This window comes from Chaetodon auriga, chromosome 13 (genome assembly GCF_051107435.1).
Source record: "Chaetodon auriga isolate fChaAug3 chromosome 13, fChaAug3.hap1, whole genome shotgun sequence".
NCBI lineage: Eukaryota > Metazoa > Chordata > Actinopteri > Chaetodontiformes > Chaetodontidae > Chaetodon > Chaetodon auriga.
In genome coordinates, this window is record NC_135086.1 from 11,562,355 (window position 1) to 11,588,053 (window position 25,699).

A 25,699-nucleotide genomic window follows, 5' to 3' on the forward strand; every position below is an offset into this window, starting at 1 on the left:
GTGAAAACCCCTCTGAGCATTACTGCCCCCATGTGGCCGGGAGCCGATTAGAAAATTAAAACGTGCCTATTTATGTTTTACTAATATGCCGATAAATTCGCTATCTATATGTACGACGAAATCATCAATCATATCTTTCAATTCAAATAAAATATAACCTCAAATCTATCGATGCGGGGATGTGACGTCACTACAGTTGTTGGTGAACGTGGTTGGCCGTTAAAGGTGGCAGCTGCAGTTAAAAACGTCACTGAAGAAGAAGATGGACCAGCGGCTGATAGCCATTGTTTCTCTGCGCTTCTTTCAGTGACAGCTAAGAAAGGAAGCCGGGTGCTGGCTCGCACAGTGAGGAATATGCGCTCACTTGTCGGATTAATCTCTGTTATTGTTGCAGCGAGCTTTTACCTGTATTCACTGTCTCTGTACCTTCCTGCGGGACCACGACGTCTTCATCCTACTGCCGAAGGAAAACATGTGGAAACAGCCGAGTCCGAGCAGCCCACTGACAGCTCTGAAGAACCCAGCAGGTGACTGACGATAATGTTATTTGCTTTAAGACAGAGGGGGGCACGTCTTTTTGTTTATGTCATAATCCAACCTATAATATTTACAGAGTTATTGACGTCGTATGCTACTGTAACGTTACTGTAACTAACGCTAGCTAATGTTAGCATGCTCCCCCCTCGCCCACTGTCTCTTTCATACAAACACTCACAACACAAGCAGGAGTAACTGGAGTTAGCGATAAGCTAACTAGCTTAATTCATAGTGTCGTGGTGTAGCATCAAACGTTCAGAAAAGCTCTCTTTATAACCTAGTGTTTTCCACAATTGTGTAAATTCATGGTAACGTAAATGGAGTCATGGGTGAACCTCCATTTAGATACTCTAAATTTAAAAAAAAAAAAAAAAAAAAGGTTAGTAAGACCGACTGTGAACACGTCTCAAGTTGAGGCCGAAGTTATAACCTGAGTCCTCATGCTAGTAAAAAAAAAAAAAAGTTGAGATTTTCCATTAAGCCCAAAACCCGAAGTTGAACAATTTACAATCACATGAGAACTTGGAAGTGATTACCTAGTATTTTGTTCTAAAAAATTACATAAATTATTGATTGATTATCTGTCAGTCCACTAATTGATTAATCAATAAATAAACTAGGTTTCTCGCCAATAAACAATTATGATCTAAAATAATATTCCAGAAATGCTTTTAAACTCCACATATCATCATGCTTTGACCTGCACAAAATGCCGACCTTCGCTTTTTGACTTAGTATTTGGTAATGACTGAAATGTTTTGATGGCATGTCATGTCCTCTGTCCACATTTCCCAACCCTTTGTGTTCATGGATGACTAACTTGAACTTGGATGGTCTCGCAGGTTGAAGTTCCCATCAGACTTGGAGGAGCTGAGGGAACTGGCTGAACTCCTGCAGTTTTACAAGACAGAGCACACTGGATATGTCCTGCTACTCTTCTGCAGTGCATATCTTTACAAGCAGTCCTTTGCCATTCCTGGATCCTCATTCCTGGTAAGGTAAAAATAGTCTCAGAAGTTCTCTGTACTGATGCTGGCTGACATTGTGAAAAAGGCAAAAACAGCCGACGCTGACATTTGTTAAGTCAGATAAAAAATGATTAAAGCTGTTCATTTGGTCTTTATGGGTAAGAATTTGTCACACCGTTTTTTACATATTTGACAGAAAAATATGACACATGCGTTTAAAATAGCCTGAAAAACTGTCATGCCTGGTAGCTGTGAAAGAAATTAGGCTTGTATTTGAGCTGCATGTGACGTGCAGCTTGGATCTCATCTTTAAAGCCAGAAGAGTAGAACAAAACTACAACAGAGAGATGTCAGACTTGCCTGTGTGTGTCAGCCATGCTGGACTTCTGTGACAGTTTTTCTTCCCCATTTACATTAATGTAATCTGCACAGTTAAGGGTGCAGAACAGAGGCCTCAACCACACACCACATGCTGGTTAAAGGGACTCCTCACACTTAAACCTACAGTTAGATCTCATTTTTCTCTCTTTTCTCAAGAACACATAGAGTAGATCTGTATGTCAGAGCTCATCATTACACACACATATTAATGATGTCTAGTAACCCGGGCCTTCTCCACTTGTTATTGTGCAGAACATTCTAGCAGGAGCTATATTTGGACCATATGAAGGACTGCTGCTTGCCTGTGTGCTCACAACTGTGGGCTCCACCATGTGCTACCTCCTGTCCCAGGTCTTTGGAAAACACTACATCGTCAACCTCTTCCCCGATAAAGTCTCCTTGCTACAGAGGAAGGTACATTTGTGACACAATGTAAACAATCCTTCAAGGCAACAAGTATTGAAACTGTTAGTAGAGAATTATATTTGACAAATACAAGGGTATAAAGCATAGTTGTACCAAATTTCAGCAATTCACTACTCTTAGAGGTTTGTAAATCTTTTACATGGAGAGAAAAGGATCTGCACAGTGCTGACCCTGAATATAAATGTATGTCTTCAGTTTGCTTATACATGATTCTTACAATGTGCTAAAAACGCTCAAGTACAGCCTGGATTCCAAAAACGTTGGGATGCTGTGTAAAATAGATGAAACAGAATGCGACAATTTGCAAATCTGTTTTCACATTTACTCAGTTTAATGTTTTAACTCATCATTGCAGAGATTAGTGTGATATATGTGTTCAGTTATTTAATATGGCCCTTAAAGGATGTTAAAAAAATTGAAATGGCCCTTTATAGGAAAAAGGTTCCCCACCCCTGATTTAGTGGGAAATATATATGTTTGTGTCATGTGGCTCTTTTTTATTATGGTATCAGAAAGCAATGTGACATGATACTGACACCTAAAAAATCGACTGTCCCCTCATAGATTGTAACATTTCTTCTCTCATCTCACCTTAATCTCCCAGGTCGAGGACAACAAGGACTGTTTGTTCTTCTTTCTGCTCTTCCTGAGATTCTTTCCCATGACTCCCAACTGGTTTCTGAACATGTCTGCCCCGATCGTCAACATCCCCATCACCTTCTTCTTCTGCTCAGTCTTCATTGGTAAGCACACATGGAGCACCTGACTGACGGCTTGTTAGCGCTGTCAGTAAATGATGTGAAGACACACTCTCCATCCAGTGTATCATGTACTCAGGAAGCCCACAGTCTGAAAACCTCTTTCACACATAGTTCCCAGAAAACTGGTGTAACCTGTCAGGCACCACTAGTGATTTTCACTATGTACACATGCAGCTACATACAGGGACATTTCCATCTTGCGCCTTTTCACGCATGCTGGAATACATGGGGAGAGGGAAGGTCCAGCAGATGGTAGAAATGCAACAGACACGGATGCCAACCGCCAAAACTCCCAAAGAAGAAGATGATATGGCAAGGCTGGATGTAGGTGTAGGTGGTGGAAGATGTCTCTAACTATTTTCAGTAGCAGTAACAGTAAGCGGACACAAGCCTGTTTTTATCTGGTGCCAATGTGCTTGTATTCTAAACAAGTCGTGGATTATTAAGTCTTGTGATTGGTTAGCTCAGTCCACATGAAAACATCAGATGGACGTAATTTAGATGCTTGTCTCTGGAGTGTTGCTGCTTTCATTCATAACACAGCCGTGCCAGCATTTTCCCTGAAATGTTACTTGGCCTTGAGTGGGTAAATTGTTGACACGGATTTCCTGAAATGTGGATTCTTGCTCCCCTTGACACACGACTCCAAACAAGAATACCAAAGACAACACTGCAGTAAACCCTCTTATAATGCTGCACTTTTGTTCTTTGTCTGCTTTCGTAGGCCTCCTGCCGTACAACTTCATCTGTGTCCAGACAGGCGTCATGCTGTCAGAGGTGTCTTCGCTGGATGACTTGTTCTCCTGGGAGCGGCTGCTGCAGCTGCTGGCCATCGCCTGCATGGCTCTGCTGCCCGGCGCCCTCATCCGCCGCTTCAGTCAGAGGCGTCTCAAACTGGATGTCCAGTCGCAGAACGGGCTCGTCGTGGATAAGAAGGTCCAGTGATTTGTTTCCTGCTTTAATGCCGTCTGTGTGGTGACTCTTCAGGAAAACTTTGTGCACACACGCGTGAAAAGCTTTCTTTTTATCTGGAGTGCTTGACTACTCTGGAGCCATCTGGAGATGGAGAGGGATTTCAGCTTGTGGGACAATGAGACTGGCGCAGTGGGAACTGAAGCCAAGTGTTACCAAATGTCAGTGCCACATCTTCTGTGGGCGCAGCACAGACACTGTATGTATATAGATGTATGAATGTACAGTAATGGAATGGAGAGAGGGAAGGATTTTAAGGAAACTTTGCTTTTACGCTGTTGTATTACAGTAATAGTACTGCTTCAATGTAAACAGCTGATGTTTTAAGTGCCTGTCATGCAGTCAAACTTCTACCTCCAACATGGACATGTGGAAAAGTTGATGAACAGCCTTCCATATTTGTAGTGGCTGAATGGTTCAGATGATTGTTTTTGGGGTTTGTGTGAATTCTTTTATCTGAAACAGAAGTACAGATCATGTTTGCAGCTCACATGTATTTTTCTTGTCTTACAATCACATTTTGCAGTTTCTCTATAAATTGTAATAGAGTGTATCGGACAATTTGTACTTTTTCAACTCTGTTTGAACTCAAAGTTTTTCAGATTACAGACTCTAGAGACCAGGATTTGGCCTCAGAGTGCCGTGTTCAAGAGTCGTTTTGACTAACCAGTGGCATTAGGACTCTGTTTCACTGTGTCATTCTATCTAATCAGCTGGTTTCTAATCACTGAATGTGAAGTTAAATCAGGCAGTTAAATTGAACCTTAATATTGCTTTGAAATCCTCTTTGCTGCCTCTTTCCATGGTCCATGTGTGTGTGTTTGTGCTGTACTAGTCCAGCTTTTGCTTTCTTCAAAGATGGAAATTCTCTAAAGTGTAATGCAATTCACAGCTTGGTTAGTATAATTGTGGTAAAAATGACCTGGCACCTTTATGTCAGAGGTGAAAAAACAACAGTAAACATGTGAAAAACAGCACCTTTTTTTTTTTTTTTTCCAAATATTCTTTATTGCTCAGATCCAGGTTGCTCAGCAATACAGTTCACTCACAACTCAAAACAACAGCATGGCTGTTACCAGAAAGGCATGGATCCATGAGATGTACTAAAAATGGATCATATGTCTGTCCAGCGCACAGTCACCGATTACCTTGAGGTGTTTGGGACCGTTTGGCCCGTGGGAAATGTAGGACTTGAGGGATGTGACCTACTGAGGAAACAAAAGGAATCTCCTAAATGGTGAAATGCAGTTAAGAAACGGATCCATGTAAAACCACTACTGAGAGTCTAGTGCTATATGAAGTGTAGTACATATCTGGATCGCCTACGGTCTCATGCAATGCTTTGTGTTTTCTCATTTAACAACAAGACGGGACAAAAAACACTGCTGTGGTTCTGCATACATCTGACCCAACTTTACTAAATCCTTCCTCAGATAATCCACCATGTTTGGATCGTTGTTGAATGCCCTCTTTTCTGTTCAGTCCCAAAGGCAGAACAAGTTTCATCAGCTTTTGTTTAATCGGACCTGGATACTCTGTCAACCCTCCTTGCTTGCATGTCACAGATTCATTTATTTTGCCATTCTGATTCCCAAATCTGTTCAAAATCCTAGCTAGGATATTTTTTTCAACCACAATTTAACAGCTAGTATTACTGGTAGTGATCTAAAAGGAATGAATATTAAAACAAAGAATCCCAGCTAATGCTCCAGACTACATTATTAAATCAGTGTAAATGACGAGAAAACCAGATCAACAGAAAACAAACAAAAAAAAAAGCCTAAACTATCCAACCACCATGTGATATGACTAACAACACAGTACACCCTCAGTGATGTGTGTAATTGTGGTTTTCTGGTACTGAATATTAATGTCTAGCAACACCCCACAAAACCTAGAAACACCAATCCTTGGAAGTAAAATAAAAAGGTTACTATCGTCTTGACAAGTTTCAGCCTCAGATTGCGGCTGGCTTGCAGGTGTCTCAGCGGCACGTGACGCTCTGCTGTGGACACCCCGGCGAAACCGAGCCGGAGCCGGAGGGAAACCTGCGCTTGCTGTGTAAAGAGCCAAAAACACAAGAGAGACAGAGGTCTGAGGAGTCCTCTGCGATGCAAGAAAAGAGCCTCAACTTCAAAACTGCTCTAAAAAGCTACTCCTGACAGACAAACAAACCACGAGTGACAAACTACCATTTCCAGTGCTACTGTGAAAAGCCATTTTTCTCCACGACATACCCTACTACAGTGAAGAAGACCACCACAGGAGTCATGCGCTCGAGTAGAAGCACCGTACTGCATTTCATGTGGGTAAGGTCCGGGTATTTCAACAAGGTCTGGTGAGCTATCATCATCAATATGAGGTACTGTACCGGCTGTGGGGAGGCTTGCTGAACCAGCCTCAGGCATTGTGTGAGTTTTGATAGACCTTTTATGTTTTATTTTAACACTGCTAGTCTGTGTTCACTGGGACAAAAAAAAGAAAAAAAAAAAGAAAGAAAGATCCACCTCATCTGATGACAAAAGTCTGCCCTCCAAAAAAGTAAAAACAAAATCAGCTCTTGACAGTTAAAAGAAGTCCAAAGACAAACACTAACTTTCACTATACCATTCATTTATTTAATTCTTTTTGCCCTACATCTGTTTTAGTAACTAAAGTCAGCCTTGGATTCTGAGAGGTAATTCTGAAATGTACAGCACAACAACAAAAACAATTCTGTAGATTGACGAGAAAACCATTTAGAGGTCAGTTTTGACGGAAGCTGTGACGCTCTAAACCCCTCTCATCTCTCACAACGCAGGTGCAGACTGGTAAGTGTTATGGAGAGACATAAAACGATGCGTGACTCTATTGTACATGTTTACAGATATACAGTTATCTTGTCGTACACAGTGACATCTCAACGACTAGAGTTGTTCTACATTCTACACAGAAGACTAGGGTTTTACACCGTGTTCAAGAGTCCTGTCAGTGTATTTTTGCAGCTTCGTGTTTTCTTCAAATCAACCCCAGAGTATCAAACAGAGCTGGTAAGATTGAATTGGGTTGTTATAAAATTCATCTTTTTTTTTTTTTCCACAAGTGAATAAACTTCATTGTTTTTTTTAAAAGTCTAAAAAAAACCTGGAGGTACAGTTGGGAAAAACAGGAGGTACAGTTGGTTAGTTCATGTTTCTATCAACTGACTTGTATCTCTTTTTTTTTTTCTTTCTTTCTTTGATGGTGAAATCAGTACACAACATCCACATTCAGAACCACTTCGGGCAGGTATGTACCCTCTAAATCCTGCTCTTCGTTCCTTTCTAGCAAAAAAAAAAAAAAAAGAAAAAGAAAAGAAAAAAGGAAAAGAAAAGAAAAGAAAAAGAAAGGTTAAAAAATAAAGGTAAATCAACTTGGAAATCCTTTGACGTGTCTCATTAAGAGGTTGTATGGCGTCCAGGCAGAGACAGTCCAACAGAGGTGACTACACTTTACAAAGTTTCACTAGTCGGCTGGACCTGAAGAGTTTAGAGATTACTGTAGATCTTTTCTCTTGTTCTTTTTTTTTGTTTTCATTAAAAAAGAAAATTAAAAACGCTCAAAATGATCAGTTAACAAGGCATACAAAATGTGGAAAAAGGGGAAATGAAAGATTGGACTGAGGTACCCTGAAGCCTGAGGTAGATCACAATACTGACATGCGCACTGTTCACATCCTGACCAAAGTTAACGCGGTGGTTCACTTTACTGTTCTCCTATTTTTTCAGGTTTTTATTTATATTATTATTCATAGTCTAGTTTTCAAGAAAATAAACACTTCCCTTCAAAACAATATGGCAGTGTCCCACTGAGGAAAAAAAGAAAAGGACTTTGTTTTCTTTTTGTTTCTTATCAATAGCTCTCATCACAAAATAGGAAAAAAATAGATTCATAAATATTACTCTCTCTTTTTATATATATATACACACACACATGCACACACGCGCGCGCGCACACACACATACACACACACGGAGGAAGCTGTGCGTATTGGCAATAACCTTGCGTCTGGAAGATGAAGCTGATGGGTGATGTCTGACAGGTGACAAATTAAGGCAACAAGCTTCCACAGTCTCCAAAGTAAAGCACAAAGGGGCCCCGGGACCTGCGTGTCCAGCGCGCTCCCGGAGCGGCCGACCAGCTCGCCAAAAACAACTCCCAACGGAGAAAGAAAAGTTAAAGAGCGCGAGTGAGAATGACAATCTGTGTGTCTGTGCCTCTGGCCCGGCCTGCTGGACACGGCAGGGGTGATATTTCTTTTAAAAAAGGCTGCATATCGTACATTCACAGCGGTCGTGCCGTTTTAGAAAGCTCCCTGACAAGAGAGGGTTAAAGCCAAACGCGGGCTGCGGTCACGTTTGCGGTTGTGTGTGCACCACAGGTCATACAGTGCCCCCCTCCCCAACAAACCCACCCCCCACCCTCTACGACCCCCAGACTTCTCCTCACTGCCACTCCACACACCATGAGTCTGCACCCTCCCACCCACACGCCGCCTCCGGGCCCTCAGCTCTCAGCCTGCGCCGGATGTCCTCTTAAGGTGGAGCGTGTGGTGGCGCACATTCAAAGTGACGGGTCGCCTGTTAACAAGCAAAGGTGCACCAATTAAAAATTTTTTTTTAAGACGTCAATTTTTTTCTCTGATCGTCGAGGAGAATGCCTTTAGAGGCATTTTTTTTTTTTTTTAAATATCAGGACAACAAGCATGAACGTAGATATAGTCTACCGTACAGCATGGGAGAGTGATACCAGTTTACTGGTCAGAAAACAATCAAATAAATCCCTCTGTTGCATTTAACCTCTGTTGAGCGAAAGTGGCAGTCAGTTCAATGTTATCAAAAGGCTACAGAAAAAAAAGTGTTTCTTGACAACAAATATTTTTATCCTATTAAAAAAAAAAAGATGCCAGATGAGAGAGAGTGATGAGAAATTAGCGGAAAAGGAAGAAAACAAAACAAAACAAAACAAAACAAGTGTCGCATCAGCTATGAATGGTGAGAGACATTTCGAAGGGAAGTTATCTTTTGCGTTGGCACACACACAGGCTTGTTACAAAGACTCAGAACCATTCACCATATTGACTTATAGGGGTTTTCTTTTTGATTTCAGTGGCCTATTAATGTGAACAAAACAAAGGAAACCGCTTTATGTGGCTGTCACAGCCCAATCAATCTCTGGAACAAGCAAAATATTAAAAACTGCACCGAGTCGTACTGCCATTCTGATAGAAAAAACCAACAGTGCATACTCTCAGTGTGTATCAATATACTTTTCTACTCTGTATTAATACTGCTAAGGATATTTTATCTGAATATCATCTCAAACTCATGTGAGAGAAGGTGTCCATTGTCACTCGCTCTCGTTCTAACCCAAAATATCAATCACAATGCCTCGTATACGCTCGTGTTAATACAGTTGCTTTATCCGTTTGTTAGGCCTATGTTAGTCCAACTTAAGAGATAACATTATGCAGGGCAACATACTATTTCCTGTTTACCTTTTTAACTGTGAAGACAACAGTTTCCTCCTTTCTTTTAGATTTTTTTGGTCTTTTTATTATATCAGTACGGTTTCTCCCACTCTATCTGCTCTCACAGGGCTGGCAGTGCACACAATGCCCTCAGCCTTTGGCTCTCACTTGTTTCCCCCCTAGTGAAGTTCTTTGGTTTTGATTGGTGCTGCTGGTCTGCCCTGCATGTCCCCCTTGGCCTTGGCCTTTGTCTGGGTAGGTCTCTGTCCGTTTGGGAGGGCTACATTCATTGGCTGGCGCCCGCTGCAGCCGCTCCACTGGTCACTTGGAGTGGTGCGGTGACACGGCGGCGCCCTGCTGGTGCTTCTGTTCCTGCTGTTTGACCTGCTGAATGATCTCCCGGATCTTCCTCTGTGCAGTCTGTTGGAGAGACATCACACGCCGGATGAGGTGCTAATTGATACTTGACGACATGTCCATATGTAGATATCCATAGCATCTCCATGACTAAACACACTCTATACGCTGATGAAGACCATGTGATGCAAAAACCCTAGAAAATCTAGCACAGTAAGTGGATTTGGGATTATTTTGTCCAATAATTGTCATATTTACAGTAAAACAGTACAGAATTATTAATAATTTATAACAAATAAAAACACAGTTTTATACTGTTTACAGAATTCAACACATCTATATTATAATTCAGCTTATAGAAAAACAGTGCCTGTGTTGAAAGTGGGTGAAACAGCCAATCAGAAATGAGTATTTTCTGTATCATCAAGTACAAATGTTCCAACAGTAACTCAACAGTAGCTGTAACTAGCTGGGTGACTTTCAAAGCTGTCACTCTCTCTGCATGTCTTAGTACTACTACTACTACTACTACTACCAATAATGATAATAATACCCTGTGTTAGGGCCTTACACCTTTTTTTTTTGCGTACCTGGCTGGCAAAGAAATGCCCACTGATTTTCACAAAGACCTCGTCGTTCTCGTCTGGAGTTTGGTCCCGCGGTACGATGACCTCAGCACTCGTGAGGTTCTGGAGCTCGTTTACCTGGAAAAACAGACTCCAGAGATCATCACCTGGCTTTGAATTTCACCTCCAGCCTCACTTACAAAACACACTGACAGACTGAGTATCAAATTATGGTAAAGTGAAACACCGCTTGATACAAGGTGCTATCTGATGTACAGCAAACACTTCTGCGGAGAACCCTGACTGATAATTGTGTCAAAATGTGCTTATGTAAATATAAATAGCAGCAGAACCACCTTCTTAGCAAAGACTTTGTTGTTAACGATGTTGTAGTTCAAACCACAGTCGGAGTGTGAAGTGGAAAAGAAAAAATAAAATAAGCTCTGTGTGTGTGACAATTTCTGACAATTATGCGGCTCACGAGTGCAAAAATGCTTTTTTAATCCTCAAAGGTGCAGTAAAAATTCACACAGGCAAAGTAACAACAGTAAATGCAACATTTTATCTAGCTTTTCTAACCACCATTCAGTTCAGTTGAAGCATCACCTCACCGTCTTGCCGCCTTTGCCGATGACCCTGCCAGCTGCAGTTGAGGGAACCTTGATGTGCGTCTCCAGTTTGACCTCCTCCTTTGCTGTGAAGAAGTTCTCCTCTTTCAGTTTCCCATATATCCGACCTTGGGCCTGGAATAAAGAGGAGGGAATGAGGCAAGGAGAGACTGGGGAAAATGGGGACACACAGTGATCCACTGCTGTTGACTGTTATGCACAACAAAATTTTTGAAAGTATATTAATGAATTTTACATAGCAGCTGTATTCTGAAAAGTTTGCATATTTCAGCATGGAATTATCAAAGTTTACATGATATAAATACACAAATTCATAGTGTTTTTACCTTAAACTGAGCCTCTGGGGTTCCAGTAATGATAACCATCCTCTCAGTAACATTTGGGTTCTCAGCTGGGGCAATCTGACACACACACACACACACACACACACACACACACACACATGTTATGGATATAAATTAGGAGAAAACATGGCCAGGAGCAGGTGATCTCTTGGTCATTCAGTGCATGCAACCACTGAATCATCTGCAAATTCCTACGCATGAAACGCCTTTGATTACGTTACGAGGATCCACCAGCTGTCCCGCGTCTCCAGACGGGGCTTGAGGGGCTGAAATGCTCAGCTCACTAGTCATCTCCGTTGTTTTTTTTTCTTTTTTGGTTTGTTTGTCACCATAAATAACTAACATCCTCAGCAGTGGTCCATGAAGTGCTGCTGACTCAGCCGACCTCACGCCAGCTCGTACAATGTGAAGCTTTAAAAAAATGCAATGCAATGTAGGTTTAACTCCAGTTGGGACTCAACCCGACACGGCTCGACCGCCTCTCTGGCCCTCCCCGCTGAAGCCAGCACTCCGCTGCCGCTGACAGACCCACCTTGATGGAAGCTCCAGCGAAGTGGGCGAGTTGTTTGATGTGCTGGCCCTTCTTGCCGATCAGGGCCCCGACTGCCTGAGTTGGAATAAAGAGGTAGACAACCTCCTGCTCTTGAGCCTGTTGCTGAGAAGAAGAAGAAGAAAAAAAAAGACCACACAGAAAAATAAATCTCACTACATTTTTCCTAAACTCTCCTACAGATGGTGGCAGAGGGGGAAAAAAAAAAATCAAAACTGCTTTAAATAGTTGCAAAAATTTAGATTGAACTCGTCAGATACTTAAAGGGCAGCCGAAAACGAAAGCTAAATTGAGCTCTCTTCGAGGGTTTTCTCTTTGGGTAAACATGCCGCGCTGGCTGAGACTCAACGGAATATTTCCTATTAAGGCCGATGGTTGCCCTGTGTTTTCGTTTGTCTTAGCATGGTAACACTCATGCACTCGAGGTTTATGAAGTGAATTTTTACGAGCCACAGGACAACTCTGGGCTGAAAAGTCCCCTTCCAGAAATATTTGTGGTGTTCTGGTGACTGGGTGATGGTACGCAGGAATGCCAGACTCACTCTTCAACATAGACGCTGACTGAGAGGTTGGCATGGTCTGATAGTTATGTCTCCTCTCCATTAGGTTCATATCTCCCTCTTTTTCTTTACACTGTGCCAGTCATGTAAGCCATACATCACTTGAGACTCTCTTCAGCACAAATGGCTCAGAAAACCAAGGTGTGAGGCTTTTCTTAAGCTTCTTGAGTGCAAAAAACATGGTTTTAAATGCCCTCAAATATCTAAATAGATATCTAGCACCACACACAAAAAACAAATTGTTTTGTGGTTAAGTCTCTGATCACCAAGGCAACATTGGCTATAGTGCAGATCTTAGGGGAACATACTGAGTGCTGGTGGGTGATGGCACTTGCTGGAGGAACCCCGTACAGGCCACTGAGATGTGAAGAGTGACTCTGAAAGTGAAGTGACAAGCAGACCGATCAGATGGCACACAAACACGCACACATTCACAGACACATGCACGCACACGACTCCAGCTCTGATTCGGGGGAATTTCGGGCATAAACTCACAGTGAATCACCCACTAACTTTCTTGACTACGAAGCACGCAAATACATTCTCGCACACTGTCTCACACGGCTTTGGCTCGACCTCGTCAGGCAATGAGTGGAGACTTTGTTTTACAGACGAACTGACTCATCTCTGGAGAAGATGGGGGAATTCTGGTCGCTTCAGACTGTGCACAACATCATGCAGGAAGACCTGAGTCAACACCGTATTGTTTTTTGAAAAAGCACTTCAGGGGGAACCTGGTTTACCATGTGTTGGAAGCAAATGGCTTTATCAAGTCAAAACTAATCCCTGCTGGGGCTGCGCATGGCTGCACTGGGCGAGTAAGACGGACAGTAGTAAAGTCATTCTAAAAGAAGCATTTTTTTTATCTTTTTTCCGCACCTTTTATGGTTGTGTGCAGAAGTAGTCTGTTTAAAAAAAAAAACAGCGTACTCACTAAGAATGGGTTGTATCCTGCTGGTGCCACAGGGGGCACTGCACCTCGTGGTCCAGCAGCAGGGGGCAGCACCGGCAGACCAGAGGAGAAGATGCCCAGAGCGTTCAGGTTCAAGCCTGGGATCAGATTAGCCTGTTGCTGTGCAGAAGAAGACAGGCAGATTTTAAGTCGCGACTTGAAAACTAACTTAATTGTGGCTCATCAGTTTTTATTTTTTTTCAATCAATTTTCACTTTTACAGGCGCAGATCAGTTTATACACATTTTAACTTTTATGTCGGCAGGTTTAGAAAATCTCCTGCTCATGAGAGGTAAAGAGAAACAAATGACTCCTGCTACGTAAGTACACTTTTACCTGTTTTTTTTTCTAAATAAGGAATAAACATCAATAACTTGCAAAACAGCAACCATCATAATAATCAAGTAGTATTTTAAAGCATTAATCAGCTAAAATACTAAACAGTATTTTTTTTCCAGTCTCTCAAATATGTGTTGCTTTTCTTTGTTTTCTATCATACTAATTTGAATGCATTTGGGTTTTGACTGGTGTTCGGATAAAACAAGAAATTTGAAGATGTCAGTTTGCACTCAGACATTTTTTAGGATTATTATCTGCAGTAAATTATCTGCAGATTAAATGGTCATCAAAATAACAGTTAGTTGCAGCCCTTGTTGCATGAACTGCTCCTTTACCACCACTAACTCCATTACATCAAAGTGTTACTTGTATTTGTGCTATTCGCAGCTGTCCAGTGATTCAGTATTTTTAAGTGTTCCAGTCGGGGTTGAGAGAATTCTCCTCCTTTAGCTAAACAAACCATTTAAAAACCCACGGGGCTATTAGAAAAATGCATTGTCACACGGCTGAAGACAGGGCTGTTTTTCTTAACTCATGAGGAGTTTATGTTCCTCGAGGTGTGTGGTTTTCACGGCACAGTTTGCTGCTGTAACGGCAAGACAACAACATTTCTCCCTCAAAGCCAAGTCAGCTATTCTGGTTTCATGGCCGTGCAGAGACACGCGGTCTCCTTTCACTTCCTTGTTCCCAGAGAGCTTTGTGTAATATCCACAGTGTCACGCTAGATGGCCCTCACCGCTTGCTGTAGACTGAACATTTAGGCCGACAGGTGCCAGAACTGCTCAAACCAGCCAGCACAGTTTAACCGCATGCTGCGTGATACTTCTTGATGATGATTTCTGAGCCAATATTTGGACAGTCAAAACAGAGGAGACAATGGCAGCTCGTGTTGAACTAGCAAAGAAAAAGCAGATACTGATTCGCAGTCCCTCCGCAAGCAGCTGTTGCCCATCATGACGGGCTGCATCACAGCGAATGCAATCACTTTACCAGCATCTCTCCCTGCATTACTGCAATGCAATGGGGAGGGTGCAGCTTGTGATATCATCACTATCTCTCTTCCTCTGAGGCTGACCTCTCTGTGCTGCAGCACTGGTGATGTCATCGGGGGCAGTGTGAAAGAGGAGCTGGGTGAGAGAGAGCGGCCTACAGATATCAGATGGATGCTGGGAAACGCAGTGTGTTACAGCAGGAACACAGACCCACACAGCGGGGAAGTGAGCGTGAGTCAGAGGCTCTGTGAAACACACACACACACACACACACACACGTACGCAGACATGCTGTGCTCAAACAACCGACTCACTGATGAGCTATTCCGTGATCGTTTACTGTTATCCATTCACCAAGCAGACAACACACGTATTACGAATGCTGGTGGTAACGTACTGAATGGAGAGGCAATGTTATCCTGCTGTATATCATCACTCGTCTCCGCTGTTCACCTGTCAGTCTGTGTGAGTCAACCTGAGATCATAACCACACACACAGACACACACACACTGGGATGTTGAAGAAGCCTGCAGATGGTAACCTTTCAGCTCAGCTTACGTTTATAGCAGCAATGTCATTCTCGTAGGCTTCCCTCAGTTTCTTCATGATCTCTGCCTCGGCTCTGCAAACCGCCTCCAAGCTGCCCTTCACCGTGATGGTCCTCTCAGGGTTGTAAATGGTTAAATCTTGTAACCTGCACGGGGGATGACACACACCAGTATATGCAAATGAAACTACAAATACAGAGAACAGGCGTACTCTTTCTTGTGAGCATTCTGCTCACATATTTTCCTCGAAAGTCTCGGTGGCTGAGCTGATTTTAATTGCATTTCCTGTCTTTGTGTTTATCTAAGTTAGCTAACAATTTAGTTCTGCCTTTCCAGACGGCTGGAGCACACAGAAGACAGATTAAAATAATAATAATAATAATAATAATAATAATAATAATAATAATGGTGGAGCAGCAGAGGTTGGGATAGTCTGTCTTTTGGATCAAGCTCTAAAAACAATGGTTCCTACATTTCCCATGAAGCAACTGGATAGGGTTTGGGTCACATCATATGGGATGGAGGGCAGAGATGGAAAAATTCTCCTGTTGACGACTTTTTTGCATTCACACCAGCTGACAGCTCAAGTTGGCTGATTACAGAGTTGCTTGTGTGCAGGTTAAAAATAGAGTGCATTAAAGTGTAACACTGTCTCCATTAAATTTGTGTTTAATTACATGGACGTTGGCTGCCGTGATACATCTTTGTTTTCTTGATTTCCAGACACTTCCGTGTAATTTAGTGGGCAATATCAGAGCATAAGAGAAAAATCTGACTTTCTCAGTCGTAATTAATGACTTGGATGCTGACGTGAGCGCTATTTACAAGTCGGAAACTCCTAATTACCAACAATTACTGGTGGCGTGCCACATTTAACAGCTAGTTTGAACCTCTGAAGGTCAGGATGTGAATATCAAAACAGTAGCGAGAAATTATTTGAAGAGAAAAACTGCTGTAGAAGAAGACATTAGTGTAGGGAAAAAACACTGCAGCGAGATATTAGGCTTGATCTTATCATTTAGTGAAACAACCAAATCACGACTCAGCCCGTCTGAAAAGAAACTAAAATGAACTTCAGTTCGGTTAAAAAAAAAATAAAAAAAAAAACTATGAGTGCAAAACTCTTGACAGTTGTTCTCACATTTTTACAAAACACTGACTTTGTTGCTGTAACGCTCATCTGAAGGCTTAACAAGTACGGGCGCCATTACAAAGCTGACAGCTAGGATGATTCCAAGCGTCCTGAGCTCACAGGGGTTCTCAAAAATACTATGTGAACATATAACATGATTTATTCGAGGACATCACTTAGGGCCCCTTATATCATATTTCAACGGTTTGTAATTCCGTAAATAAAATGATGGCGTGCTTGTCCAATGCCTTTTTTGTTTAAATCATCCTACCTGGATGATGCCTGCCATAAAACACCCCTCACTACAAACCTTGAATGGTTCAGTCCAACCTAGTTGCGCTCGCTAGTCAGGAGTGGAGGAAGCTAGCTGACGGTTTGAGTGTGAAGCATGAAGGCGTCAAAATCATGGACACAGAGACAGGAGGACAAGCAGACAAGGGCTCAGAGGGAGAACAAAGGGCAGCTATTTAATTACCCAAGTGCCCATGTCGTGGTCATGGGAACCCACAAAGCTACGTTAGCATTGTGTGAATACGTCCTGGCTGAGTATTGAAGCCAGTCGCAAACATGCGACGCTACAATGATATCACTCTGGTGTTTTCATTTTACTTACTGTAAATACACTTACAATATTCTTACAGTCGTAACGTTTTGTTTATTTAAATTACAGTGATGAAATTACATGGAAGAATTTCAATGACACTGAACTACATATAGTTCCTCAGATAAAATATTACTATATTACAGTATACCATATACAAAGTTCTAGTATTAGTATGTATAATTGACATGTGCAAACCTGCTCAGTGTTTAAGTAAGGCATCAGAAAATGGTGGTGGTTGAAATGAGTGTTTGTTTTAACACCTTTGCATAAGGCGCTTATACATCAGCTGAGCTGTACATGTATTAAAACACACAAATCAAATAAGCTCCATGAAGCAGTTAGCCTGGAAGCTGTAGAAACTATACAAACTTTGGCCCTTTGAAGCAGAACCAATCCATTCTGTCATCGGTGACGGTGGACGTGGAGGACACTCTGAAAGGATTTCACAGAAGCATCAGCATTGAATGCACTGTTTGCCTCTCAAAAGGACCCTCTCCCTTGTCTCTGCGCCTCCCTCCTCCTCTCATCCTCAAGGCTCATTACGTCCTCAGAGCTCACGGAGACAGAGCAATTCATTAGCCCTAAATGAACAAAGGTTGGCGAGCATGGTTCGTTAAATGGGGTGTAACCACCACCTCTCTAATATCATGTTCTGGAGTGAAGGAGCTGTAATCAACTCTTCCCATTTGTTCTCTAACAACTCAGTTAAGTGAAACCACATGCTGCGAGGCTAATGAGCACGGGTGGAGAAAGGTGTGGCACCGAGACGGTGGAATCACTGCCTGTTATTTGTGCATTGGGTTAAATTTGGTCATCGTCTTACGTCGTCATACAAGTGATCACATCATAATGTTCAAATCCTCTGGTGTGTGTTTGTTTTGAAGAAGGAAGGCGGGAGCAGTGACTTACGAGGAGATGGTAATCTTGGTCCCTGTCTCCTCCTCAATCTTCTTCAGGTTGCGGCCTTCCTTCCCAATCAGCCGGCCCACAAGGCTGTTGTGGGCAAGGATTTTGAGAGTGACCTCCTCCGTCCTACAAACACACACACACACACACACACACACACACTCAGGTTAGGCGAAATGATAGAAGATAAGTTCTGTTCAGTGTCACTGATGCGGTGTGAGGAATGTTACGGTGGGATGGGGATGAACAGGAATGTGGATAACTGCCCAGCTGGACGTGCTGCTGTAAGCACAAGGCACGATGTTAAGAAATGACCCTTTTATTTGGTGATAAGTACTTGATGGTTCCTTGTTTGGTTTTTACACATTTTCACTGAAAAATACCAAGATTTTTACAAGAAGACGATCAGTTCAGACCCATCTTGTATTTAGATCCAGTTTGTATCAGTGGGAACCCAAAAGTTCTGCTGCTCACTGAAGTTTACTATAAACAAGCTACTGCTGCAATAAACTCAGAAAATGCTTCTGGTAATCAGAGGTGAAAATTGAATTAAACAGTCTTTTAATAATGTGGTCTAAGCAAGTGAAAACACTAACACTTGAGATTTTCCCCTTGACTTTTGCATTTTTAAGATTTAAAATTTAAGTTGTATCTCTTTTGTCATTAGAATAAAAATAAACTGATAAATTCCTAGATTATTTAGTTTAATTCTTAATTTAGGGTTTGCCTAGAAAGAACCATGTAATTTTGCAGTAAATACGGATAAAATAGTGACAGTCAATTTGTAGGCCTACACTTCCGATTAATTGATTGGAATTAACCAGGGAGCAAAACCTCTTAGAGTCTGCACACGGCAGCTTAACTGCACATGCGAAAGTGTTTAATTTGTCTACACGGAAACATACAGTTTAACATTTCTGAAGAACAAAGCTTTTAGTAATACTGTGGCTTGTCAAAGGCAAAATTAAGGACATACTGTACGTGCACATCCAATCAAATGTTACATCTTGCTTATCAAGCTGACATTCTTCTGGTATTCTTCTCCTGCTATTGAGGTTGGTGGAATTAAAATATTCAGGAGGAAAATAGATAGTGCAAGCTGTGTTATTTGGCTGAAGTGGAAAGTAAGTCCCATTTTCTTTTGTACTGTACAAATTATGATGATTTAAAAGAGTTAATTTTCCATGAAATGCCTCGATAAAACCCTGAAATGTTTTGTGTGCAGATGGGCACAAATTGAAATGGCTGTTTAATCCTGATGTCTTTAACTTTGTCTCGAAAGCCTGGAGGAGGAGGTGGAGGAGGAGGAGGAGGAGGAGGAGGAGGAGGAGGAGGAGGCGAGATGAGCTACTTAACTAATATTTATTCTTGATTCTCCAAAATTATATCATGAATAAGGGGGGTGTGCCAGTGATTTCTGAATTGTTTTGAAGACATTCAAGGATTAGAGATTTGACTGCGAAAATTAAGCATAGATGTATGCAACAATTCATTCATTCATTCAGTAGTAATAATTATAACAAGACATTTCTTTAGCATACATTTAGGCCTTCTTTCATAGAAATTTATCTGAAAACCATCACTTGTTTTTGAACTAATTAAATAACTTTAAGAACCACAAATTCCATAGAACTCTCCAGGAAACTTTGAGGAAATTACTAGAAAATAACAAACCCATAAAACGAAGCATCACATTTTAAAATATCACAAAAAACAACGCACACTTAGTGCATGTATGTATGTATGTATGTATGTATGTATGTGTGTGTGCAGATGAGTGTGTGTTGGTGGCAATAAGATGTTGGACAGCAGCATAATTTCTCTATAATCTATACTTTGGTTCTGTGCTACAATTGTGGGGTATATGTATGAATTAAGGTTGTGGTGGGGTGCGGTGGAGGGTAACCAGATGCTGGGGGTTTCTTTTGGGTGGGGTCGCAGACTTTGTGGCAGCATGTGTGTGTGTCAGGGAGGGGCACGTTATAATGTGTGAGTTTTGATCTTTGCTGAAATCAGTTTGGGGTGAGCTGTGGGGGCAGTGAAGGGAGATGACAGTGCTGTGAATTTAAAGGCCGAGCTGGTTGGGGTTTGACTGGGTGTCGCTGGGCCTCCTTGGTGAGATTACAGGGTGTGGGGCGCCTGAGGTGACAGGTTCGCTTGTGCAGGTGTGGCACCCAGGCAGGGCAGGGTGGTGTTATTAAGTCGACAGGCTGCGGGGGTGTGGGTGTTGTTGGGACTTTTGAGAGGAGGATTGCTGTTTTGACAGACTGAAGCGGATCAGACCAGCCGGAATTCTTGTCGTTACAAGACATCACACTCATTTGACAGACACTTTTGAATAAATCAACAACTCCATTCAGACTCAACAGGAACGCAAGCTAGACGACATGAAATCCTTCTGTTTCGAGCTGTGTTAAGTGGGTCGTTGCTGCCTTCCAAATGTTTTTAATTTAGAGAAAAATGTTGGTGGCATTGAGAGCTTCGACCCACTTTCAAACTTGTTTGAACCCATTTTCTTCATTTACAACTTTTAATGAATGCTTAGAAATTTTGAGTAATGTGCTTATTGGTTTTCTTGCTCAGATTTACAGTCAATTAGAAAATCAACACTTACTTGTCTGCCTGGTAAACATGAAGTTACAGCCATACAGCTGATTAGCTTAGCTTACATAAAGACTGGAAACGGGGCAACAAGCTTGACTCTATCCAAAGATGACAATATACAGCTGCTATCTTTTGTAAAGCTTATTAATTACGATGTGAATCAAGTGTTGCTTTTACACCTCCAGTCGTATGCAAAATGTCAAATTATTCCTTTAATTGTGTGAAACCTGGCTTGAAATTCTTCCTGGCAAACACAAAAAGAAGACAGTTGTCATAAAAACATACTTCCTCTGGATGTCAGGAGATCAGCAGGAAGCAAAGTGTGATGTTATTACAGGAAGAAGTGAAAAATGTTTTGGGCCAAATGCTCTAAGTTTTACATGCATGCTCAGCAGCCTTACTCGTCCCATCCAGCAGCCTGAAATATTCTCTGGGTCAATGGGAGACCACAGCACGATGTTTTCTACCGTATCTTGCTTTTTTTTCTGAATCCAGCAATGTATGATCGAGCCCTTACATGCCAAACAACAAGTGTTGTGCACACACTGCCAGAGGCAATGTGAGTGAGTGCAGCCCCCTGGTCACACAACACACTAGAAAATAAATAAAGATAAATAGTGGTATTATGTGTTAATGCTTGGTGTTGATGCTCAGATCCAGCAGAGGTTCAAAGAGTTTAAAAGGTGCAAAAGGTATCTTGTTAAAAGTGTCAAGCTCAATTAGACATGTTGGCCTCGTTTCTTAAATGCTAAGCTGCGGTCACGTGTTAGCCTATGTGAGTGTGTCGTGTGCACTGTGTTTACTGTGTTAGTGGTCCAAGCAAGAGAATGCACAGTGAGATTAAAAGGTGTGCAGGCAGGTTAAAGGATAAGATTACAGCCCTGTAGACATTATGGCTAATCTCCCTGAGGGAGTGTATACATGCTCTGCAGGAGCATGGCTAAGTGTGTGTGCACGCATGTTTATGAATGTTTGCATATGTCGCAGTGCAGACTCACGTCTTGGTCTCGTTGGCTTCCTTCTGCATGATGTCCAGGATCATGCGACAGGCGGAGGAGCAGCCCTCGGGAGTTGAGTGGATGGTGATGGGCTTTTCTGCTGCACCTGCATTTTCCTTCCGATGAATGTCCACCCTGAGAGAGGCAGAGACAGACGGACAGAAGGACAGAGAGATGAGCTCAATATTGAGAAGGACAGAGACAGAGCCGAGAGAACAAAGTAAAATGGACATGTTCAAGTTTGACATGTTGTGTCTTACAGACCAAAAGAACACAAAGAAAGAAGATTAAGGTACTAAAAAGATATGAAACTATTTAAGAATTGATGGCATTTTTCACAAAAGAAAAATATAAAGCAACGGAAACATGTTATCTTTCAGCCCTGAATCAATTGCGCTGCTCATTTCCAAAATTTGATAAGATAAAGCTTTTACTGTGCTCTATCTTGCATCATATCTCAGACAATTGGTCTTCAAATGCAAGCCTGGATACAGTGCTAAAATGCCTAATTAATTCAAGCTTCAACAAAATTAGAGCAGAGCTGTCTGAGAAGTTAATAAAGCATGAACAGAACAGGAACCAGGCGAGATCTAACGTGAGAGAGCAGCTTACTTGGACTGTGTCTGTTTGGTGACATTCTTGATGGTGAGGCCCTCTTTGCCGATGATGGCTCCCACAAACTGAGTAGGCACGAGCATGCGCAGGGGGAAGTCGTGCTGTCTGGGGCGTGATGCACAGAATTCTCCTGAGGGCCCGGGCTGAGAGGCGCCCTGGTCCCGGGACGACCGACCCCCGCGCCGTGTGCGGGGGGGAGCCTGGTCGGGCGGAGCTGCATCCATGTCCGCAATATATGACACCTTGAAAGAGTAGTCGTCGAACTGGTGTCCTGTTAACTTCTCAATGGCTCTGGAGGGTGGAACACAAGGTGGAGGAGCAGGAGGAGGAGGTATAAGGCAAGAACAATAAAAGCAGTCAGTATAATCAATTGCAACTGTCAATACAAGGAAATAATAATAATATCTTAATAATAATAATAGCCTTTGATCAACTTGCTTATAGCAACATGAGTTCATGATGCTGTCTCATGTCTCCTGATTTCCCTCCATGCATTGATTGTGTACATCATCAGAAATGAAAACAGTGGTGGAAAGATTTAAAGAACGGTAAATGGACTGTGTTTTTATTGCGCTCTTCTAGTCTGACAACCACTCACAGCGCCTTTATAACACAAGCCTGCATTCACCCATTCACACACACACTCATACAATGGTAGCTAGGCCACCTGCTCATTATGAGCATCAGCACACTCACACACCGATGCATCGGGAGCAATTTGGGGTTCAGTATCCGTTGTCAGTATCTTGCCCAAGGATACTTCGACATGTAGACTGCTCCCAGGGAATGAACCTTGGGCAAGCTGATAAGTGGACGACCGCTCCACCAGTGGAGCCACAGCCGGCCCACACCTGTACTGTTTTAATGCAGCCAAACTCATGACTGTTGCTCTCACGTCCACATGTTGTTTTTTGTCTGTTTTTATTGTCAGACAACACAACGGGTGTCAAATATTCATTTGGCCACATTTTAAAGACCAGAGGTGCAGATCAGATCATTGTTTTATGATTGCGACAGAATCATTATAAAACAGCTAACAGCAGCTGTGCCGTGTGATCGGCCGTATTGACATTTAAATTGGGTGATCGTAGACGATGTTAGAGGAGGCACAAGGTTGTGTTTTCAACTCTTTTTTAACTGCTGTACAGTAGAGGGATAGACTTATGTCATTGTCACTCTTGGGATCATTTTCAACATTCACTTTATGGGTGAGAATAACACCAGATAGGTGCGGACAGAGGGCTGACATCGAGAGAGAAAGGTACAGTTTTACGTTTAGCCAGCTTAATGTGAATGTATACATTGTGCTCTAATAGAAGTTGTCGGCTCTGCTGCAAAATCAGAAGAATATTTGGATTTTGACCATGATGTGACCCTGCTCTCACCCTGAATATACGTGTGAAGTACACAGATAAGTATGTGAACAGTGCTGCTCGTGTTGCTGCTGCTTGTCTGTGCATACATGCAGGTGAAATGTACGTCACAAGCCTCGCTCTTGGAGCTTGGCTGCACGGTTGTTTGTGCTGCTTACACTTTAGCTTCCTCCTTGGTTGCGTATGTAACATTCACCACTGCTGTTTCTGTATCAGTGTTCACTGTGAAACGAAACAGAGAGAGAAAAGCAAAACCATGAGATACAGTCAACAAAGGTGCGAGCCACATTTACACACACACACATCGCAGGTCTTTGTTGTTGCCATAGGTGAGTCAGACACGTGTCCAGCTTCCTGTGGTGACCCAGAGAGCCACTTGTCTGTGTGAATCCATTACTGCCATCACCACAGTGGCTTCCCTCCAGATCCCACTGCTGCCTCTACTGACTGAAGCTGCTAAACACTGTAGCCTCTCTGCCACTTGCACAATAACAGAATTAAGTTTGACATGACAGCCTAAACACAGCGAGTAATCTGTGATAAAGTGCAATGCAGTGCACAACACAGACACTCCATCTTGGGGAGATTTATGGTCCTGTGCTGCTCAGAGCAGAGCTGACTTCTATCTTACAGTCCTGGGTTTGATTCCCACTGGGACCACACATGCTTTAAAGGACTGCATTTTAAGGGGGGGGATTTGATTCAGCACATGCAATGACAAAACAAGTTCACAGTGAGATGAGTCATTTATTAGTTAAAATTAATTTGCAACAGGTTTGATGATAAATGAATTATTTTTTAAGCAAAGTCCATTAAAGAGTAAAAACAAAGGTCACATGAAAGCAGTTTTCAATGCAACAATGCAACGTAATAAGGAATGATATCATCATGGGTTAAATGTAGTATTTTTGTACCTCAGCATAGGTAAAGCAGACTGGGTGACACAAACATAGCCACAGTGCTGCATGCTGGGTCTGGCTAACATGCTAAATGCTAACATGCTCATGATGGATCCTCAAACGGTGACTTCTGTGTTCACTTTGACCTTCAGTGAGGTGTCTGAGGATTTTTTGCAGTTTCTGACTTACATTACGCTTTGAGAATGACCAAGCAAATAAGTTGAAGTATAAGTTGAAGGACTCGGTGGTGCACAAGACTCACATGATGTCGTTCAGACAGGTGAGTACAATAACAAACTCTCTGCAGAGGAAAGGTGTGTGTGTGCGCTCCTGTGTGAAATACACATACAAAAACTGTCCATCTCCCTTTTTGCTTAATATATGTGTAATATATGCAGCCGCTGTCGAGTTTTGATTGTTTATTCATGTCTGTGTTGTCCCCCTTGGTGATGTCTTATTCTGTGATGTCAGGCCGTTCAATTTATGTGCCTTAATAATGTTTGTTTCACCCTCCATGGTGTCCACAGCTTGTTTTATTCATTTTCAGACATTTTTTGTTTAATTGTCTGAGTTTTGTCCTGTTTTCTGGATAATTCTAGTTAGGCTACAGTGAGGAAAGCAGTCATGTAATTGATAATTAGTTGTATTCACAGGCTGTAAGCTGCCATCTTTAGAAAAGGGAAATATTGTTGGTTTGGATATAGTTGTTTGGACAAAAATTAGCAATTTAATGGCATTTTATAGACCAAACGAATAAACAAGAATGAGTAAATTGAGAAAAGAATTACCAGATTAATTGGTAATGAAAGTAATTGGTAAAATTAAGGGACAAATACGAAAAAAAAAAAAAAAACCCACAGAAATAACTGTTTCACCTGCTCATCATATTAAATGCTTTTGGGGATCGCGTGTAAAGTAATTGTATGTAAGTGTTGTGTCACTGTTGTGACGTATACAGCACGCATGTCCTTCACCTGCTTTATCTCATTCTGCTAACTGTGACTGAGTGTCTTCACGAGGAGAGAGCAACAGTGAAAGTGATAGTGAGAGAAACAGAAAGAGAAACACAGTACGTCTTCCCTCTGGTCTACTAAGACCTCTATCAGAAAAGACAATCTAATCTCTGCTGTGTCTACGATGAGTCTCTGAATGTGTAACGGCCAAATATCAAATAGATGACTAATCAAAGAAGCCACC

At 42.0% G+C, this 25,699-nt stretch overlaps 2 protein-coding genes across 3 annotated transcripts in view; one reads left to right on the forward strand and one right to left on the reverse strand.

The window, feature by feature from the left end:
- The first annotated feature begins 224 nt into the window (after positions 1 to 224).
- On the forward strand, positions 225 to 5,014 carry tmem41aa (transmembrane protein 41aa). The gene is made up of 5 exons (XM_076746854.1): positions 225 to 527; positions 1,380 to 1,530; positions 2,139 to 2,300; positions 2,917 to 3,055; positions 3,798 to 5,014. Exons 1-5 carry the CDS (start codon positions 355 to 357, stop codon positions 4,016 to 4,018), a joined length of 846 nt encoding a protein of 281 aa, XP_076602969.1. The 5' UTR covers positions 225 to 354; the 3' UTR covers positions 4,019 to 5,014.
- Positions 5,015 to 5,021: 7 nt separating this feature from the next.
- Positions 5,022 to 25,699, reverse strand: part of igf2bp2a (insulin-like growth factor 2 mRNA binding protein 2a) — a 53,005-nt gene continuing 32,327 nt past the window's right edge. The window contains exons 5-16 of one of the 2 annotated variants that reach the window (XM_076746852.1): positions 23,762 to 23,825; positions 22,228 to 22,521; positions 21,616 to 21,750; positions 18,017 to 18,139; positions 15,382 to 15,517; positions 13,474 to 13,611; positions 12,848 to 12,916; positions 11,962 to 12,084; positions 11,412 to 11,486; positions 11,068 to 11,199; positions 10,481 to 10,594; positions 5,022 to 9,953 (exon numbers count right to left, since the gene is read on the reverse strand). In XM_076746852.1, coding sequence (XP_076602967.1) covers positions 9,855 to 9,953; positions 10,481 to 10,594; positions 11,068 to 11,199; positions 11,412 to 11,486; positions 11,962 to 12,084; positions 12,848 to 12,916; positions 13,474 to 13,611; positions 15,382 to 15,517; positions 18,017 to 18,139; positions 21,616 to 21,750; positions 22,228 to 22,521; positions 23,762 to 23,825 — 1,502 coding nt within the window. In that variant the 3' untranslated portion in view covers positions 5,022 to 9,854. The remainder of the gene's footprint in view (positions 9,954 to 10,480; positions 10,595 to 11,067; positions 11,200 to 11,411; positions 11,487 to 11,961; positions 12,085 to 12,847; positions 12,917 to 13,473; positions 13,612 to 15,381; positions 15,518 to 18,016; positions 18,140 to 21,615; positions 21,751 to 22,227; positions 22,522 to 23,761; positions 23,826 to 25,699) is intronic. The other variant, XM_076746853.1, reaches the window with a different exon arrangement.

Excerpts from the sequence above, each read along its gene's own strand:
- tmem41aa (XM_076746854.1), top strand. The coding sequence starts at position 355 with ATGCGCTCACTTGTCGGATTAATCTCTGTTATTGTTGCAGCGAGCTTT. Across the intron at positions 528-1,379 it reads AGCTCTGAAGAACCCAGCAG|GTTGAAGTTCCCATCAGACT; the intron begins GTGACTGACGAT and ends ATGGTCTCGCAG. Across the intron at positions 2,301-2,916 it reads TCTCCTTGCTACAGAGGAAG|GTCGAGGACAACAAGGACTG; the intron begins GTACATTTGTGA and ends TTAATCTCCCAG.